This window comes from Sinocyclocheilus anshuiensis, unplaced genomic scaffold, assembly GCF_001515605.1.
Source record: "Sinocyclocheilus anshuiensis isolate Anshui unplaced genomic scaffold, SAMN03320099.WGS_v1.1 scaffold870, whole genome shotgun sequence".
Lineage (NCBI taxonomy): Eukaryota > Metazoa > Chordata > Actinopteri > Cypriniformes > Cyprinidae > Sinocyclocheilus > Sinocyclocheilus anshuiensis.
Window position 1 is genome coordinate 859,675 of NW_015540842.1, and position 20,080 is coordinate 879,754.

The following is a 20,080-nucleotide window of genomic DNA, read 5'->3' on the forward strand; positions in this document are numbered from 1 at the left end:
ATTTTTTTTTTTTTTTTTTTTTTTTCTCTGTGTCACCTGCCGATACCAATTTTTGCCAATCAAAAATCTGACCGCATATACAAACACCAATGTAAGAATCACATCAGATTCTTACATTGTTTCAATTAATTCAGTTAGAATAATAAGAAACTATAGAGTTTCAAATTAAATCAGTATCAACAAACTCCATCTTTCCACTGCAGGAAACACAGAAGCTGCATCTTTTTCAAAATGCAATGATACTTTTAAATATGAAACCAAACCAACAGCGAGGGGTGTGCGATATTGACAAAAAAAGATATCTCGATATTTTCTGGGATTTTATCGATAACAATAATTAGATGATATTTTGCTGAGTGTATTGTTGTGCTGATATCTTAAGGACTACCGTGGACTGATTCTTAAAGTTTTTGATTTTCTTCATATTCTGTGTGGTGGTGAGTTCTCAGCAGTGATAGAAATTAATATTTTCCAATAAGTTTAAATTGAATGTTACCTTTTATGAGCAGTTTTACCTTTATGAAGACATTTTTTCTAAAGGTGTGTATCATCTTTTGAGTCAAATTCTTACATTTAAGCAGTCAATTAGAATAATAAGACATTTGGGCTGTTACCAGGCAAATGAAATCAGTATCAACAAAATTCATCTTTTCAATGCAGAGGAAACTTACCAAACTAGTTGTTTTTAATTAAAGGAATCAGTTATTTAGAATAATAAGACATTTGGGCTGTTACCAGGCAAATGAAATCAGTATCAACAAAATTCATCTTTGCAGTGCAGAGGAAACACAGAAGCTGCATCTAAAATGGTATTTAGATGCATTTACACACTGTTTCATGCAGCTCGGGGGGACATGGGATGCTTTAACCTGCAGTTACAAATGCATAAATAATGTTTTGATTAAAACCGCCAGTAGGTGGCAGCAAGTCACCATTAATAAGTGAGTCATTGCAATTGAACCGAAGCCTTTAAACGGTTGATTCATTTGGACCAAAACACCATCATGTTGCTCAAATAGAGCAAAAACAGGCAATATGGTGTCTAAAACACAAGTCTCTTAATATTAAATTCTTGTTTATTGAACTGTTGTATAAAATCAATATCACATTTGTAATCATGCAGAAAAAAAAAGCACTGATATTGTTTAACTATATGAATATATGCATATATGCATTCTCTGCTCCCATATCTTGAATTTTGTGATCATTATTTAAGCATTTTTAAAAACTGAATCATGCAGTGAAAGAATGCACACTAAATCACACACGCACTAGTCTAACCTACGAGACTTTATTACGTAACGTATGTGTGCACTCTGTAGGTTTGGTTTTTGCAATATACTAGATAACGTCAAATTGCACATCGTTAAAACAACAATTACGATATTATCGCTGACGATATATATCGCACACACCCCTACCACCAGCAGGTCAAGGCAAGTGACTGTCTTTGTGAATGGGCCACTGAATCATTGACTCACTCGATTCGTTCAAAAACGTGGATTCATTCAGTAACGAAACACCGCTGTGTGTTGCTGGGAGACACAACAGTTCTGCTGTGGCTTTGATTGAAACTATCTTCGTCAGCAAAATTGAGCAAAAGCAGTCTAAAATGTAAGCCCTTAATTTTAACTTCTTGTTTATTTAACCACTATTGTATAAAATCAGTGTCACATTGCAATAGTGTTGATATTCAGGGAAACATCTTGGTCGTGTAATGTGTAATCGTTATTTTTGTTATTGACATTTTAATCAGGCTTCTTATCCGGTTGGACAAGTAAAATTCTTCTCACTTGCCCCTGTGGTGTTTCCACCACGAGTTACTTTGGTCCTACACGTATTACAAATTGTGAACTTTTGGCGCTTTTCCCCTGCGTGGTACGGCTCGGCTCGGTTTGTGTTTCCACTGCAGTTTAGTACCGCGTTAGAGTGGGCGGGATTATTCACATGTCATTATAGTTGCGCCGCCTCTATTGCCATGACTCCTGAAAAACGTTTTCATTCCGCGTCGCCCCATCAAGCTCTCGCTGGATCCGCTCCTCAGCTATCAACGAGAGGAATGTGTGTACTTCCTCAACAGACCATGAAGCCATTTTTTGGCTGTTAAAAAAAGGTGCACTCGTTCAAAACAGTTGCGTTCGATCTTTCGCTGGCTGCGCTGATTTAAATCTAGTGGGTCTGTTGTGTCTCGTGTTGCAAGTTCAATGACGCAGGTAGTGACGATTCTATGCAGCCTAACTTATAATATTAACATTATAGAAATATTATACCTAAACAATATTAACTAATAAAATAACAAATAAATGCAAATATATTATAAATAAATATTAAAGGATTAATTATTATCCATATATTTATCTTTCACTAGGGTGGTGCTCCTTCTCCATTTGACCGTAACTTTGGGACCAAAATCGCTGCCAAGGCCATGCAGTGGATCACCAAGAAGCTGAATGAAAGCTACAGAAAAGGTATGAAAGTCAACAGTCATGCGCTTCATGTGGTCATGAAACAAACTTTACTAAAGCTCTCATTAGAACTCACTCAGCACTCAAGCTTCTGACTGAGCTGTGCTGTTGTTCACGAGGCACTCAGTAATTGTAATATTGTTAAAGCGTAATCATAACTGCAGACATACACCTCAGTAATCAACATAATCCTTGACCTTGATTTACTTGATTTTGAAATATTATTGTAGAGTCGCTGTATTGTTTCAGCTCAGTATTATGTGTGTGGGTGTGTGTGTGTGTGTGTGTGTGTGTTTTTATTACTTTTGCTGTGCCTGTGGATGAATAAAGATGAAGGTAAAAATTTGTATTTTAATCAGTCTGATTTGGTGACCTCAATATATATATATATATATATATATATATATATATATATATATATGTGTCAATGACATGATGCCTAAATTTTTTAAGCTGTCAATAGAACTCAATCACCACTTGACCTTCTTTTTGACCTGTGCTGTTGTACACGAGGCACTCAGTATTTGTCATATTGTTAAAGCGTAATAATGACTGCACACATACACTGCAGTACTCAACATAATCCGTGATTTACTTATTTTGAAATAATACCGTAGAGTCGCTGCATTTTTTCAGCTCAGTTTTATGTGTTTTTATTCCTTTTGCTGTGCCTGTGGATGAATAAAGATGAAGGTAAAACATTTGTATTTTACTCAGTCTGATTTGGTGACCTCACTAAAAGATGATTTATTAGTGCATTTCTGTGGTGTAGCTTGTGTAATTGTAAATACATAAATATGGATTATTAATATATATTCTTTGTGGATTTCCTCTATATTTCTATATTTCCATTTTATTTTATTGTGTTTATTTATTTATTTCAATAGGCCAGTTCACTCTTGTAATTGTTCCAATATATAATTACCACAATATACTACATATATTAACTATTAACTATTAATATACTAAGCTATATAAATATTATTATTATTTTAATCTGTGGATTTCCACTATATTTTATTTAGGCCAGTTTACTATTGTAAATATTCCTATATAGTATCTATAATTACTGTAATATAGTATAAATACTAACTATTAATATACTAGGCTATATACATTTAATTAGGATTTTTTTTATATAATCTGTGGATTTTATTTTATTTTAGCCACTCCAATATTCCAAACATTCCTATATATTATCTATCATTAATATAATATACTGTAAATACTAACTATTAATATTCTAGGCTATATAACTAGAATATTATTGTTTTTAATCTGTGGATTTCCATTATTTTTTTATATGTATTTATTTTTTAAATGTAATTTTTATTGTGGATTTACTTTTTTTTTTTTTATTATTATTTTATTTTATCCAGTTCACTATTGTAAATATGCCTATATAATATCTATAATTACTATAATAGACTATAAATATTAACTATTAATATACTAAATTATATAAATGTAATTTTTTTGTTTTGTTAATCTGTGTATTTCCATTGGATTTTTAGTGATTGTGTGTTGAATCTGTGTGTGTTGTGTAGGGAGAGTGTTTGCTAACACAGAAGACTCGGCCTGTTTGCTGGGCATGCGGCGGCGTGCGATGGTCTTCCAGCCTGTGGTTCAGCTCAAAGACAAGACCGACTTTGTGTAAGTACACACCACAGTTCTTATATTCTCAAACAGGATCAAATATTTTGTATCTGTAATGATATTAGACCTTCTCTCTTGTGTGTTCAGTCACAGAATCCCTAAGGAACAGTGGTGGCTGAAGTTACGTCCACTCATGAAGATCCTGGCCAAGTACAAGACCAGCTACGATGTGTCAGACTCTGGACAGCTGGAACATGTGGTCCTCAACCGACCCAAAGAGTCTGAGGCCATGGCTGCCATTTAAACGCATCCAAACAGTGGCGCTGTTCAAAGGTCACGCTTTAGACGGGCCGTCTGTCCTGCGAGTGCTGTCCTCGACACTTTTGATCTCTGGGCCTCAGCAAATTGTTCTGTCAACACTTTGTTTGAAAAATGTCACCCACAGAAATCAATGTTAATCGTAGGAGAGTGTGAGAAGCAGTGGCGTTTCGTTTTGCTGTTTTATGTCCTTTGCTCCTGTCGCCCCGCTGTCACCTCGTCACCTTGCAATAGTGTTCCGCTTCAAAGCACATTTCTCTCTCTCTCTCTCTGAAGTTCTCGGAAAGAAGTAAAAATTCCTCGTTCCGGTGTGAAGTCCACATTGCTAGAGCACCGATTGATGTTTGAATGTATTGCGTCATCAAGTGTTAACATTTGCCTGACCAATAAAGACCACGATCACATGTGTGGAAATCTCTGTCTACTGTCTGATTATACACATCACCCTGGTTATTTGACTTGTGCCATGGTACTCGTATTCTTTGAAGTACCATGTAATGAATATTGCAGTATAAAAATACCACGGTATATTGTGGATTTACTTTTTTTTTTTTTTATTATTATTTTATTTTATCCAGTTCACTATTGTAAATATGCCTATATAATATCTATAATTACTATAATAGACTATAAATATTAACTATTAATATACTAAATTATATAAATGTAATTTTTTTGTTTTGTTAATCTGTGTATTTCCATTGGATTTTTAGTGATTGTGTGTTGAATCTGTGTGTGTTGTGTAGGGAGAGTGTTTGCTAACACAGAAGACTCGGCCTGTTTGCTGGGCATGCGGCGGCGTGCGATGGTCTTCCAGCCTGTGGTTCAGCTCAAAGACAAGACCGACTTTGTGTAAGTACACACCACAGTTCTTATATTCTCAAACAGGATCAAATATTTTGTATCTGTAATGATATTAGACCTTCTCTCTTGTGTGTTCAGTCACAGAATCCCTAAGGAACAGTGGTGGCTGAAGTTACGTCCACTCATGAAGATCCTGGCCAAGTACAAGACCAGCTACGATGTGTCAGACTCTGGACAGCTGGAACATGTGGTCCTCAACCGACCCAAAGAGTCTGAGGCCATGGCTGCCATTTAAACGCATCCAAACAGTGGCGCTGTTCAAAGGTCACGCTTTAGACGGGCCGTCTGTCCTGCGAGTGCTGTCCTCGACACTTTTGATCTCTGGGCCTCAGCAAATTGTTCTGTCAACACTTTGTTTGAAAAATGTCACCCACAGAAATCAATGTTAATCGTAGGAGAGTGTGAGAAGCAGTGGCGTTTCGTTTTGCTGTTTTATGTCCTTTGCTCCTGTCGCCCCGCTGTCACCTCGTCACCTTGCAATAGTGTTCCGCTTCAAAGCACATTTCTCTCTCTCTCTCTCTGAAGTTCTCGGAAAGAAGTAAAAATTCCTCGTTCCGGTGTGAAGTCCACATTGCTAGAGCACCGATTGATGTTTGAATGTATTGCGTCATCAAGTGTTAACATTTGCCTGACCAATAAAGACCACGATCACATGTGTGGAAATCTCTGTCTACTGTCTGATTATACACATCACCCTGGTTATTTGACTTGTGCCATGGTACTCGTATTCTTTGAAGTACCATGTAATGAATATTGCAGTATAAAAATACCACGGTATTTGAAAATGCCAATATTTTGGTACAAACCTGATTGATTGATGGATGGATGGATGGATGGAGGCTCACAGCAAGACGAGAAATCAACAAGTGCTTGTGGCAAAAGGGACTTTATAATATAATAATGATATATAACTATAATAATAATAATAATAATAAAGTCATTTATTAATAGCATTCGTTTTATTTCAGTATTGAAAATATAGATTTTTTTGTGAATGACGTATGCATGCAACTTTCTGTGAAATATGTCCCATCAGCTGTAAAATATAATTATTATATATTCATCATTCACATAAATAATAATTTTAAATAAATAACTTACAAGTTATTATTGAATAATTTTGAATAATAATAATTAATTATGCAATAAATCATTTTCAAATTAAAACACATACACACTCTGAACCTGCCGAATCACTTTACAATTATAACTTTTTAAACATTTAGAAGACTAAGGAATATTAGAAAGATAAGTGAATAGTTTTAAATTGCTGCACACACAAATTCATTTTTTGTTGTTTTATATTATTACTATTATTATTTTTAAGGGGTTGGGGGTTTTGCATCAGGTTATTTTATTATTATTTTCTTCGCAACAGGGATGGGATAAGCGTGTTGTTATTGTTTTTCCACTAAGAAAGAGATATTTCCCTGTCTGTCCAGTGTTAGTTTCATCCTGCTCTCTGACAGTAAGTGGCATGTTGGAGCTGGTGCATCAGAGCTGCTCTCACTGGGCTCGGCCTGGTCTTGTTCTTTTCTGACAGGAAGTGACATGTCTGGGTTTCCCTTTTTTTTTTTTTTGTTCCACACTCTGGAAGAAAGTGACCTTTAAATGGCTGGTTACTGACAATATAGCCATTCATTACTGGCATCAAGCGAGGAATTTGATACAAAACTATAATCCATGCTCTGGCTGTTCTTCATCATTTACACTGTAGACACATCTGAACACAGAAAATAGAGCGCGCAGCTCCTCATGGCCCAAGTTGTGAGGCAAGTTTTGCCATGATGACTAATCCTTTTTTTTTTTTTTTTGATGGGACAGGATTGGCATTTTGCTTTGTGTGTTTTCCTCATTTGGCCTCATATATAGACACTAGACAGTCATTTAGCAGCACACCATCTTCCTAACTGTCTCTCAGCAGCCTTAAGTGCAGTATAATGGACAAAACCATTGGCTTTAGCTTCTCCATTACTGTCACAGATCATTCTGCTCGACAGAACTTCAACAAAGCGTGAGAAAAGTGTCCTTCAGATATGCACTTCACAACTCACCAGTAGTAAGCAATCTGGGTACTTTACGTTTTGGGAATACTGTAAATCTGGACATACTGCTCTTTCCACATACGGTTTTTATTCACTTACTATATATTAGGGAAGTATGTGATTTCAGATGCAGCCATGAATGAATCGGTTCAATGAAAGTGACCACCACCTAAGTTTCATTCGTAAAAGAATTCAATTTTTTCTGCATTCAGTATTTATTTTGAAACTATTATCTAAACACAATCACTTATATGCAAAACTCAGATTTAGTCAAATGTTTTATAAAGTCTGTATTGCGTGCTACAGTGATGTGATTGGCTGCTGATCCAGTAGGGGGCAGCAGTGCATCTTCACACTAAAGCTTTGAGCACGTGTTCTGCAGCATGGTCAGCCATGCGTCTGTCACACACACACACACACACCACAACTGCTTCTTGCCTCCTGATTTTCATTATACCGCCTGTGTACTCACAGCATAAATATATGCAGTATTGTTTGTAAATAAGTATCACATAATAAATGATTCCCCAGACAATTCAGAATCACAACCTCCTATTTGCTGAAGCAAAATCAAGTGCAGAGCAACGACCAATGCAGCAAACTTCACAAATAAAACCAGTTCACGCTTAAACGAATGCATCACAAGGGTCAGGCTGCATCGTTTGTCAGTCACTTTTTTATTCTTGGACGTATTTCATAGCCGCACACACACACTGGCTTACACATACAAAAAACGGGCAAATCCAATTATTTAAGTTGATTTAAATATGCAAAGCAAGGCCTGTGGGGTCATATGCACATAGGTAATCAATAGTAATTACCATTTCATTTCTCCCTTGTTATTTCCTTCCGTCTTAAATCAGAATCTGATCTGATCGGACTGATTGAGCACAATGGATGGACGGCTCGTTTGAGGCTCCATATCAAGCCCAGACGCGTGGACTTGCCCGACTTGAACTTCATTTCATACATCACTCCTCTGAAACACAGCGCTCCAATTAAACTCCAGGCCTGGATCATTCTAGTGCTCTGGAAAATAGAGCACTTCCATTAAAGAGACGCTTAATTCAGGCACCGTGAATGCTTTGTGCTGCAGATTTCTGCCTTTGATTCCACACTTATATGGATTTCTGGAGAAAGAAGTATGATCCCGAATGATATTCCTGTGCAGTAAACAGTGAACGCCCAGAGTGGTAAAAATAGATTACTTGAAAGCCACTGCGATAACAATGGTAATGTGAAACAATAAATCTCGGTGTGTAATATTAGAAAAGCAATATTTCTCTTTCAGATAAATCATGAGTGTGTGTGTGCGTGACATGTGGAGGATGAATATTTATGAAGGAATAAATCCATGAAAAAATAAACTGGCGTAATGTTCCAGCTTTTGCAGCTCGATAAAATGTGAATGATGAACGTGGGACTTTTTGAAGCTTTCTTGCAGGCAGATTGAACAAATCTCTACTGTACTGTACGCTGTACAGTATCTGACGCTGGATGTTTCATTGATTAAGGGCCGTACGCTTCACTGCTTTCTCGTCTGTTATTGGAGATGGTATCAAGAGCCTTATTACTGATCTGCTCTCCAGCACTTGCTTAAACAGAGAAGAAAAGGAACAATGCTTTTTCATATTCATCAGCTGGGCTCAACTTATAGATTTTTATTTTTTTTTGCTGGCCCAGGGCAGTCAGTAGTTTAGATTTGTATGTGCCATGGTATAATTTTTATTGGTCAAAATTAAATGTTTTGCTATTTTTCTAAGCAAGATTAGCAGGAACACGATAGAAGCAAGATTTCTTTGAAAGGTAATTGCATAACAAATATAAAACGTATTATAATGGTTTTCTAATTTGGAATAATAGCCGTAATTTGTTTTTGAACTCCGAACAGGGCACTTAACAGTCATAAATTCATAAACTCCCAACATGAACCCATGCCCTCCTGGCCCTCCTCCTTTAATGATATTTCTCACGGTTTTGGTACGGTTCGGTATGTGCTATGTTTAGGCAAAAAATATACTGTGAAATAAAAATAAAGAAAATAAGAATAATCTATCTAACTACAAGCAACAGCACAAATAAATACAATAGAGTAAAGATACAAATCAAATAAACAGTGATTTTCAGTTTTTTTTAGGTAGGTCTAACATTAGTTTTCAGGTACAGAAATTGAATAAAGTAATGAAATGTAAAACAGCATTGCATATTTGACTGTATAAATTAAAGATTAATCTTTATTAAAGTTACAAAATCTATTCAATCAAGAGCAGTGAGTGATTTCCTTGTTGTTGTTGTTTGATTAATATTAAGAAAGTGCTGTCACTTTAAGAGAATGCACTGATCCAGTGCACTGATACAGTACGTTCAGCCGGCTATGTCTGCTATAGGATACTTACCAAGACGGGCATTTTGACATCATTTTTGTGTGAATTTGTCAATTTAAACACAATACTTCAGAGCAAGCTTAATATTTGTGCGCGTTCTGAGGCACGGGTTTGCGCGCTTCGGATGAGCGCATGCACAAATCATCTCACTGCATGCGCAAGATCGCATCCTGTGGCTCTTAAATGTATAAACTGGCAAAGCTTAAATGAGTTTATTTTATGTGTTATTTATAGAAAACCATATTACAGACGCGTTGTCAGATTTAAGTTGAACCACGAACCGTACGGTTCGATTTTTTTCCGCGAACCGTTCCACCCCTAGTGGTGAGTAAGCAGGTCCTGTGAAAACATATGAATTGCATCATACAAATTAGCCACAAATCAACATGTAAAATAGTTACGAGTTACCCTAAAAGCATGTTGGAAAATGAATATACTTATTAATTCAGTAGATGGTGTTATGCAAAGTTATCCAAAGTGACTTGCAAATGCAAAACATAAATGTATGTAAATGTGTACACATTATTTGGATTCACCCTCAATAGTATCATTTCCAGACTGAGGAATGATTTTTGCAATTAATAATAATAATAATTAATAATGTAGAGGTAGATGTAAACATGTAATTACTGGTCTATTTTAGACAGGCATGAGCTTTTTAGAGAGTGCGTTCTGTACCACTTGGCAATTTTTGAAGCAAAAGTCTAAATTTAAATGTCCACCAATTATTTTGTCTGAGTAATGATATAGCATCTAGCAACAAGGACAAACTGTACCATGCTAGCCAGACAAACTTTGACCCCTTGGGCACAGTTGGGTAAGTGGTGACTAAAGGCTGGAATACACTACACAAATTTTGAAATCTTAATAGATTTTACATCACACACTTGCGGACTTGAAAAACTGGGCATCATATGGTAAACTACTGGATCACACACACACTATCAGACATTCAGGTCGTTCTGAACACAACAAACTCGCACAGAAACATGCACCTACTTAATGACTACAATGTGTTCTAAAAATTAGAGGTCGACCGATGTATCGGTTTTGCCGATTAATCGGCACCGATAGTTGATTGCTGGAACTATCGTTATCGGCAAAAATCCATGCCGATAGTTTTCCAGGTTGCGTCCATTGCTGGAGCAGCTGAGAAGGGTCTGCTGTCATTATACAGTGCGAGAGCGGCCTCTAGTGGTTGAAATCACTGACTTTCAACATTTACTATTACTATTATTATTATTATTTTTTTTTACTATGGTAAAAATGGTATGGTTCAGTACTGTTTTTGTTAATAAAGCACTATTTAAGTTTTTGTTCAGTATCAATTTTAAAACAATCTGTTAATTAATCGGTATCGGCCAGTGTGGTCCAACCTAACTATCGGTATCGGCAAAATCCACTATCGGTCGACCTCTACTAAAAATGGCTCAAAATATCAAACATGTTTGATATCGTCCAACTGGATGGAATCATACGCTATGGTTCAATGCAAAGTTGTGAAGTTAACTCATGTGCAAAATTGGAATATTGCATAAAACACTTGCGAATAAAGCACTGTTTCCATCCAACGAGTCAAAGAGAACAAAATGGTCACTTCCTGATAAACTGCCACTAAATATCACTAAGAAATGTAGGAGAAGCCACTGAATATAATCATTTTCATATGTAATAAATTACTTGTGCCTTAGAGCAAGCAGACGAAACACAATAAATGCGGTCATTGCTGTTTGACAATTATACCGAAATACTTTGAAGACAGACTTTGCTAACAACATTTCAGATGCTGTGCAACAAGATCGGTCCACGGGTTAGTCAAGTTATCCCGTCCCATTGCACAAAGTCACATGACTTTTTTGAGGCGCATGGAGGAATTTGTTCGGCAAATGCGTTTCCATCTCCAATTATTCGCATTAAAGTCAAAAACCACCTCAAGCGAGAGTAAAAACTTTTTTTGTGAATTAAGGGATTCTTTTTTTCTTTCGAAATTTGGCATTCCCATCACTTGATTCTTGACACTTCAAACTGCGCATAAAAACAGGGTGACAGAAACATAGCTATAGTCTGAAGCTTAAAAAAATAAATAAATAAAAATAAATTGGGAGTCTTTGCCCATCATACACTACACGATTTTCTACAAAATCTGTCAACTGTCAGATTTGCAGACTGGCTCTGACTTTCGACATCTATCATCAAGCCACTCCAGACTATAAATCCATGCAAAAATCTGAGAAAAAAAGAAAAACGTAGAGTATTCCAGCCTCAACTCTCTCACACCTTGTTGATCAATTTAGATTTCAAATCCAGCATGAACTGTGAGGTTGTGCAGAATGCAGCTGAGCAGCATTCATCAAAACTAGCATTGTCTTCTCAACAATCACAGCTGCTGTTCGCCACATTGGTTTCTAAAGCGAAACATCGATCACGACTACAGAGACGCAGCGTTAAAAAAGAGCTCATCCCTCATGTGGCAGATAGTGAACTGATAGTTTGCTTAGATTCTCAAATTGTATTGTAGGACAGATGACAGCATGCAAAACCAGACATCAATCACGACACCTTTTGCGTTTCTCGCACGCTGACCGTTTCCTGAATATGATGAAGCCGATGGCGTGCCGCGGTGTTTACGAACAGCGTGAGGCGGTGAACTGTGTTGGCTCAGCACTGTTGGGAAGACCCATGATTTGATATATTAAACCTAATATCTCAGTGACATTTCTCAGGACAGATTTTCATCGTCAGAGTTTCATCCGCACTTTTGGGTCCCATTCTTGATAAATGACCCGTTAATTCTCTTCTCTCTGTCTTTCATCTGTGCAGAACGGCAGCGACGGCCCTCTGCGAGCGCGCTGGGGAGAGAAACTTTGAGCGGCGAAAGGGAGAGAGTGAGAAAATGGACAGCGCCATTAATGGAATTGATATTAATTTGACAGAGTGCTGGCTAACGTATGAAGTCACTGGCAGTTCATAAGAATAATATTAAGCATGCATTAGCATGCAAGGGTGAAGCTCGATATGAATTCAGTGTGGCGGGTGAAAAGAAAGCGTATGCAGTTTAATCGGCCTTGTTTGTACCACCCAGGTGCATGTGAGCGCAAAACATTAAAGCATTACTCGAATAACTTGGCTGCAAAACACTGCGAATGGCTTTATGAGTTTCTTGGCACACACACAATATAGGAGAGCGACGCATGGCTTATGTGCCCTTGAGAAAAGCAATTATGCGTGTGCATTCGCAACAACAAACAACTCCCACTGTGCACCATGACTTGAAGCATGACCGTCCATGTAACAGCCAAAGGCCATTACCAATCCCCATTACCACTAATCAAAAACCGCTTTACTTGATAAGAACCGAGGGGTCGCCTACGAGCGACCCGCCACATCCAAGCCGAACTGTTATTGACCCACCCCAATCAAGGTAGCAGTTAGGCTCATAGTCTCGCCATCGATAAAAAGATGGTAAACTGGATTTCCAATTATAACTCTGAGGCAAAAAGGCAAAAAAAAACGCCTTTCTGGAATCAGCTGTGGTTAGCCTTTGGGTTATCTGCCTGAGAGGGGATTTGACTGGTCTCCAAACAATATGGCTCCAGATAGACTTCCCTGCTGCGGAATGTAATTATGCAGATGTAGTTAGAGGGAATGTGTGTGTGGAACCAATCGCACACGTTGCTTTTATGCTGGGTCTCAGCTCTGGTGAGTGTGGGACTTACGGGAAGCTTCACAGCTGGAGCGTACGACGACGACAACAGGGTTGTGACAGAATGTGGGGATGATCTAAGGGTTGGTTTGCCCAGAAATGCAAGTTCTGTCATCATTTAATCACCCTTATGTTTTCCCAAGAGAGTGTGACTTTGTTTCTCAGTGGAACACAATAGGAGATATTTTGACGAATGTTCAAGCTGCTCTTTTAATACAGTGAAAGTGAACAGCGTGATGAACATGAATGCGGATGAGCTCTAAAAATAACAAAAAAGTGTCCAATTCTCACTATTAACAAACCATTAACTATGACTTTTGCCTCAAGAAACTCCTAATTTTTAAATTTTAATAGTTAGCAAGGTATTTGCTAAGTTTAGGTATTGGGTAGGATTACAGATGTAGAATATGGTCATAAGCTATGTTTCCATCACCTTGTTTGTATGCGCATTTTGAAGTATCGCATCAGAAACGAGTGATGGAAACAGCAAATTTCGAATAAAAATCCCTTAATTCGCAAAAAAGTTTTTACGCTCGCTTGAGCTGGTTTTTGACTTGTGCGAAAACGGGTTAATGCAAATAAAAGGAGATGGAAATGCATTTGCCGAGTAAATTCCTCCATGCGCATCAAAAAAGTCATGAGACTGCGCTATGGGACGGCAAAACCTAACCAGTGGACCAATGAAATCTGAAATGTTATGGTCATTTTGAAATGTCTGAGCAAAGTCGGTCATCAACGTATTTCTGTATAATTGCCTCCCAGAACTGTTACACGACTGCATTCCCAAACAGCAGCATCCACCTCCGAAAGCAATGACCGCATTTATTTTGTTTCGTCTGCTCGCTTTGAGGCACAAGTAATTTATTATATAGGCCTATGAAAATTATTATATTCAGGGGTTTCTCCTACTTTTCATAGTGATATACAGCCTAGCGTCAGTTCTACCAGGAAGTGACGATTTTGTTCTCTTTGACTCGTTGGATGGAAACGGTGCTTATTCGCAAATGTTTTATGCGTTCAATTTTGTTGAAATGTTTAATTTTGCGCATAAGTAAAATTCGCAAACCCGGCTATACAGAATATGTGTTTTGTAAGTACTAATAAACAGTCAATATGTTAATAATAGGCATGCTAATAATCAACTAGTTAATAGTGAAAGTTGGTCCCTATACGGGGAATGTGGTTGGTCCCATATAAGGGGGAAGTCATGGCCTAATGGTTAGAGAGTTGGACTCGTAACCCAAAGGTTGCGAGTTCGAGTCTCGTACCGGCAGGGATTGTAGGTGGGGGGAGTGAATGTACAGCGCTCTCTCCCACCTTCAATACCACAACTGAGGTGCCCTTGAGCAAGGCACCGAACCCCCGACTGCTCCCCGGGTGCCGCGGCATAAATGGCTGCCCACTGCTCCGGGTGTGTGTGTGTTCACTGCTGTGTGTGTGCACTTAGGATGGGTTAAATGCAGAGCACTAATTCTGAGTATGGGTAACCATACTTGGCCACATGTCACTTCACTATACTAAAGTGTTACCTAAAAAGTACTAAGGTATAGTAAAAGTTGTTATTAATATTTTAAATTAGCTTTACTTAACTTTTTTTTTCTCATTTTAATTTTAGTTTAGGTTTTAGTAATTCTGTCATGCACATTTGCCATCTTTATTACCATTTTATATATTTCTATTTGCTTAATTTTTATTTAAGTTTTAGTTTGAGTATTTATTTATTTTAGTTAGTTGCCAAAGGAACATTTCTCAATTTGAAAGTTTTTTTTTTTTTTTTTTTTTTTTTTTTTTTTTTACTCTTGTAACATTTATTTAACATTTCACAATTCTTCATAGTTCATTAAAATGTGCAAGGGATTATGTGCTCATAATAATGTCCGAGCTTGAATTCATTCCTCACTATTTATCTTGCATTTCTTGCAGGGCAAACGCAGCTAAGCTGGTGATAAAACAAAAGCATGTACTAACATATCCAAGATATTTTATTTTACCAATTTTAAAGTTTTTTTTTTTTTTTTTTTTTTATCTAATGTTTATATTTTATTAGATTTTTTTATTTCAATTATCGAAAGGAATTTTAAATAGTTTTAGACATGGATTTTAGGCGTAGATTCAAATATGGTGCAGCTATATAGTTAATATTATAGTTAACCAAAACTAAAACCAATAAAAACACTTCTGTTACTTGAAATAAAATCAAGTTAACTGAAACAAAATGTTATAAAATATTAATAAAATAAAAATAAATATTACGTATCAAAAGTGATGCAAAGATGGCCAAGTGATGAACATCCGGGTCCCCATGCTAACTGCACGCCATTGCCAACAATGCATGAAATGGCCCAAGATCATCAAGATTAGAGTGTGGGTGATTGGAAGCAAGTGGCCTGGACTGACAAATCAAGATTCCTGGTGTATCAACAGCCGAGCACGGATACACCAATACGCCAACCACAGATTACCAACAGGGGCTATGACACCTGGATGCACTATGGCGGCCGGCGATGGCGGTGTAATGCTGTGGATGATGTTTTCTTGGGACACCTTGGTCCCCATTATCCAAAAGCACAATCCCTGACAGCTGTCAGGTATCTGAACATTGTTGCTGACCAAGAGCACCCATTCATGGCAACTGTGTTCCTTGCCGGTGATGGCCATTACCAACAGAATAATGCACCATGCCACAATGCCAGAATTGTCAAGGAGCTGTTCGAGGAACATGATGGTAAATTTCTGTTAATGCCTTGGCCTCCAAATTCATCTGATATTAACCATTTGAAAAGCAGGTTCAAGCTACAATCACCACCATCCTGCAACGTACAGGAACTGGAGTCCTGCTGTTGACATTATGGTACCAGATACCCCAGGAGATCTATCACCACCTTGTTGAAACGGTGCCATCTTAATGCGCCAATATTTGGATGTATGCAGATTTAAATGAGTTATGGAATGAGATGAGGGTGACTAAATGATAACATAATTTTCATTTTTTGGAGAACGTTTGTACTTTAATTCACTCCAGTCATTTGAATATCTTAAGGCCTTTCAACTGAACCCCACTTTTCATCCAAAGTATCCCCAGATATTGATATTTGTTGTTGCGATTCTTTTTCAGCATTGCATTGATCACTGGCCAAATGGTGCTGCTTTAATCTACTGCCTCTATCCTAAATGAAATTACACATTCAAGGTTTGATACAAAGGCAGATGAAGGCATATTTGAACATTCAAAAGTGAGCATTCCCAAAATTAATTTCATCTCTGGGGTTCATGCATATTTAATAGAGAGTGCTAGAATATCACAGGGTAATGCAATCCCAGCAAGTGGCGAGTGGAGAGAGAGAGGGAGCAAGAGAAAAGAGAGAACTGCAGTTGTTGTCATGAGCAATAACTCTCAGCGGTGCTGGGAAACAAAATAGGCAGGATGCTTTTGATGAAAGAAGGCCCAGGTTAAATGCTGAGGAGCCATGGAAACTGTGGGATCCTGCTCCGCTGAGACCTCCACATAACGGGAGAAACGCTGATAACTGACTGACAATAATTGACGAGCCCCATGGACACAGTCCCAGGAGACCCGCCAGTGTCTGCCTTCAGTCATACTAACTAGTCACCGAATTCGTGTGCTTGTGATAAATGCCCACACGTGTCCATTACTATACAAATCACACTTATACAATATAATCTGATTAGATGTAAATGACATAAAAAGAGGGCTAGGTGATAGCAAATAAGTTTTTTCTTTTTGTAGTGATAATAAGATAATAATAATCAGTATTTCAGTCAGTTGATTTGATCAGAAATTATTTAAACAGGCTTTTTTTCCCCCCTCAATGCAAAGTCATTATCATAATCACAATGTAGCTTACTTTTTATTGTAAGCTAATTATTACAAACGTATCATTCAAATTTCATGCATCATAACATGCCAGCTTGTTACATGAGGTACACCACATAGCATGTGTAATCTTCACAGTGTTACATATGTAAAACTGTACATTTATGTAAAGTGTAAACACGGCACGCTGTGATTTCATTCCCTTCCGCTCATTTGCATGTCTCTTATGACAGTAAGTGTTCGTCTGTTATTTACTTATTGTGTTCATGGTGCGGATTGTGTATTCCTCCTGTGTGTGAAAAATGAGGCATGAAACAGCGTTGTCATGCTGAACAGAATTTTAATTACTGACTGTCGCTCTCCTCCAGTGTTAGTACGCCCCAGCAGCTCTGAAACAACTGCAAAATAACCCGACGCGAGGCAAGTCACCATCATTACAGACGCTACCGGCTCTCTTCTGAAAGCTGCAACACAATTAACAACCCGGCAGCCAAGCTACCATTATACCACCTTGGTTAAAAAAATAAATAAAAAATCGAATCAATTCTTAACCATGGCGTCTGTCTGGAATATGAAGTCTGGGTAGTGGGGAAAAAAAAAAAGAGACTTATTTTGATGAAAGCTCATTCATTTGCATTTAAAATGCGAGCTTTAACTGAGACTGTTTGCGTAATTAGGAGGAGAGAAATGGCATTTTTTGCACACATGTGAGACACTGAAACTTCTGCCAGGCAACCGAGTGGTTTCATGACAGCGTACCCAATCCCCGGTGGAACCCGTGCATCCAGGCCTCTTAACCAAGGTTAAAGAGACTCATCAAAATAAGCCCTATTCATTAGCAGACTTCGCTGGCTGACACCTACGCCAGCCGAGAGAGCTACTGCAGTCACGCACACACACACATCCAGGCCCGGTAAATCATCTGCACCCTTGTCTTTGACATGGGCTTCTTTTATTTCCTCACGGCCTAAATTGAGTCGTAAAGACGTGTAAAAATAATGGCGCGGCGAACCTTGTTTCATCCACCCATTTTTATTTCGCCACAGGTCCCCTGTGGGCTGTTTGTGGCCACATTAGAACGTTGACACATTAATAAGAGTGGAGATATTTACACACGTTGACCTCCAATCCCGACAGCGCTGTAGTTTGGGCTTGTTGGCGAGCGCTAAAGTTGAATTATGTCTAATCACCTTGAGGGCTGATAGCGTGAAGCGTGTTGTGCTCAGTGCATGTGTGGCTATATGTTTACCCATGGGATCTTGAGAAAGGAAGGTGAATAGGTATCTGGCGCTCTGGTTAATCTTTAGTCCGGTGGGAGATCGGCTGATAAATCTGAAATATGACAGGCATTTTCATCCCCCCACCCCCCCTTTGAGTTATCCATTAACAGAATGGCAGGGTTACCTAAAAATATATTCTTTCAGAAATGACTATTTGATTTGATGACAAATAGTGTTCCTCACAAGATGCATAAAGGAGACCTGACTAAAAGTTATTCGTTAGCATGTTTCTAAGCTAACGTGACACCCCAAGTATAAAATACGTAGTTCTACCTAATGAAAATGATCTATTTTAATGTATTATATCATGAATGTACTTTGAAATTGATCATAAATGCAATTCATTTCATACAGAAAAGTATCAATTAAAGTTCTAATGAAAATTATTTCTATTTTGATACATATTTGTATTGAATGTATTGCATTTATCAAAATTTTGAATCACTTTCAAGATATTCTACACTTGAAAATATATCATAATCTTAGATGTAATTCATTCAGTACAGAAAAGTATTAATAACAATGAATTAATCTAATAAAAATTAACTATTTCTGTTTCGAGTATAATGTTGTTAGCTTAGCAACATGCGAATGTGCAATTAAAAAATATGTTAATTTTTTTCCACTGAGCTCACTATGCATTCCGAGACTGCATTCTCTTTGAAGGATGTAAGTAATGCTAATCATTTTTTCATCTGACCATTGCATTCGCATCTGGTGTCTTTTACACCATCTTGTGTGGAATGCAGCATTCTAAAAGAATGAAGCTCAAGTTAAAAGGAATTCAGCTTTTAAAAGAAGTCTCTTAAATCACTTTTTTTTTAAAACACAAAAACGTGTTACAATTTACAATTTGGCAACTACTGCAGTAACACTATTTATTTTGTTATAAATGTAAAAATGTTAATCATCTAGTAATTCCCATGTTTACAAGATGTGATCATTGTCCATTTTTTTACAGCTGTAACAGGAAACATTTTATATTCTGGTTATGTAATGCTGTTCCAAGTAATCTATAGGGAGTAACTAACATAAAGTAGCTGAACGTAGACTATGTAGTAATATAATGACTGTACATTTCTTGGCAGCAGCTGTTTTATAGAGTAGTTTTTCCAGTAACAAGCTACATTTTCTTGGTTTTTGCATCTCAATGCACTTGTAGTTTGTAGCTAAGCAAACTGACACAGAAACCAAACATGCTTTCCTTGAATGTCTGTAGGAAGTCAATTTTATTAGTAGTCTGTAGTTTGGGAGCAGTGTTGCCAAATCTGCAGTTTTTATGTGGAATTGGGCTACTTTTATACTTTTTTTTTTTGTGGACTGGAATAGGTTTTAGACCAAGGTGGACATAAATTCTAACCCCCCACCTCCCCGGAATGAGATTTTGGAGTGATAGTCAGTTTCCTATGGAACGCGATTGGGCTAGTTTTGAGTATTAATTGGACTGGTTTTGTTACGCATGCCTGGCAACCCTGTTTGGGAGGCTAATTTTTTTCCTGCACCGCTGCTCTCCAAGCCTGTCCATTACCAGAACATGCAATTCAGTGCGCTATAATGAAGCAGTGGGACGGAGATTGTTGCCACCCATAA

At 37.5% G+C, this 20,080-nt stretch overlaps 1 protein-coding gene across 1 annotated transcript in view; it reads left to right on the forward strand.

Annotated features, from left to right (window-relative positions):
* pfkpa (phosphofructokinase, platelet a) overlaps positions 1–4,787 on the forward strand; it is a 30,871-nt gene extending 26,084 nt beyond the window's left edge. The window contains 4 exon segments of the mRNA XM_016484877.1: positions 2,369–2,468; positions 2,796–2,801; positions 4,013–4,118; positions 4,209–4,787. Coding sequence (XP_016340363.1) covers positions 2,369–2,468; positions 2,796–2,801; positions 4,013–4,118; positions 4,209–4,365 — 369 coding nt within the window. The 3' untranslated portion in view covers positions 4,366–4,787.
* Positions 4,788–20,080: the final 15,293 nt, after the last annotated feature.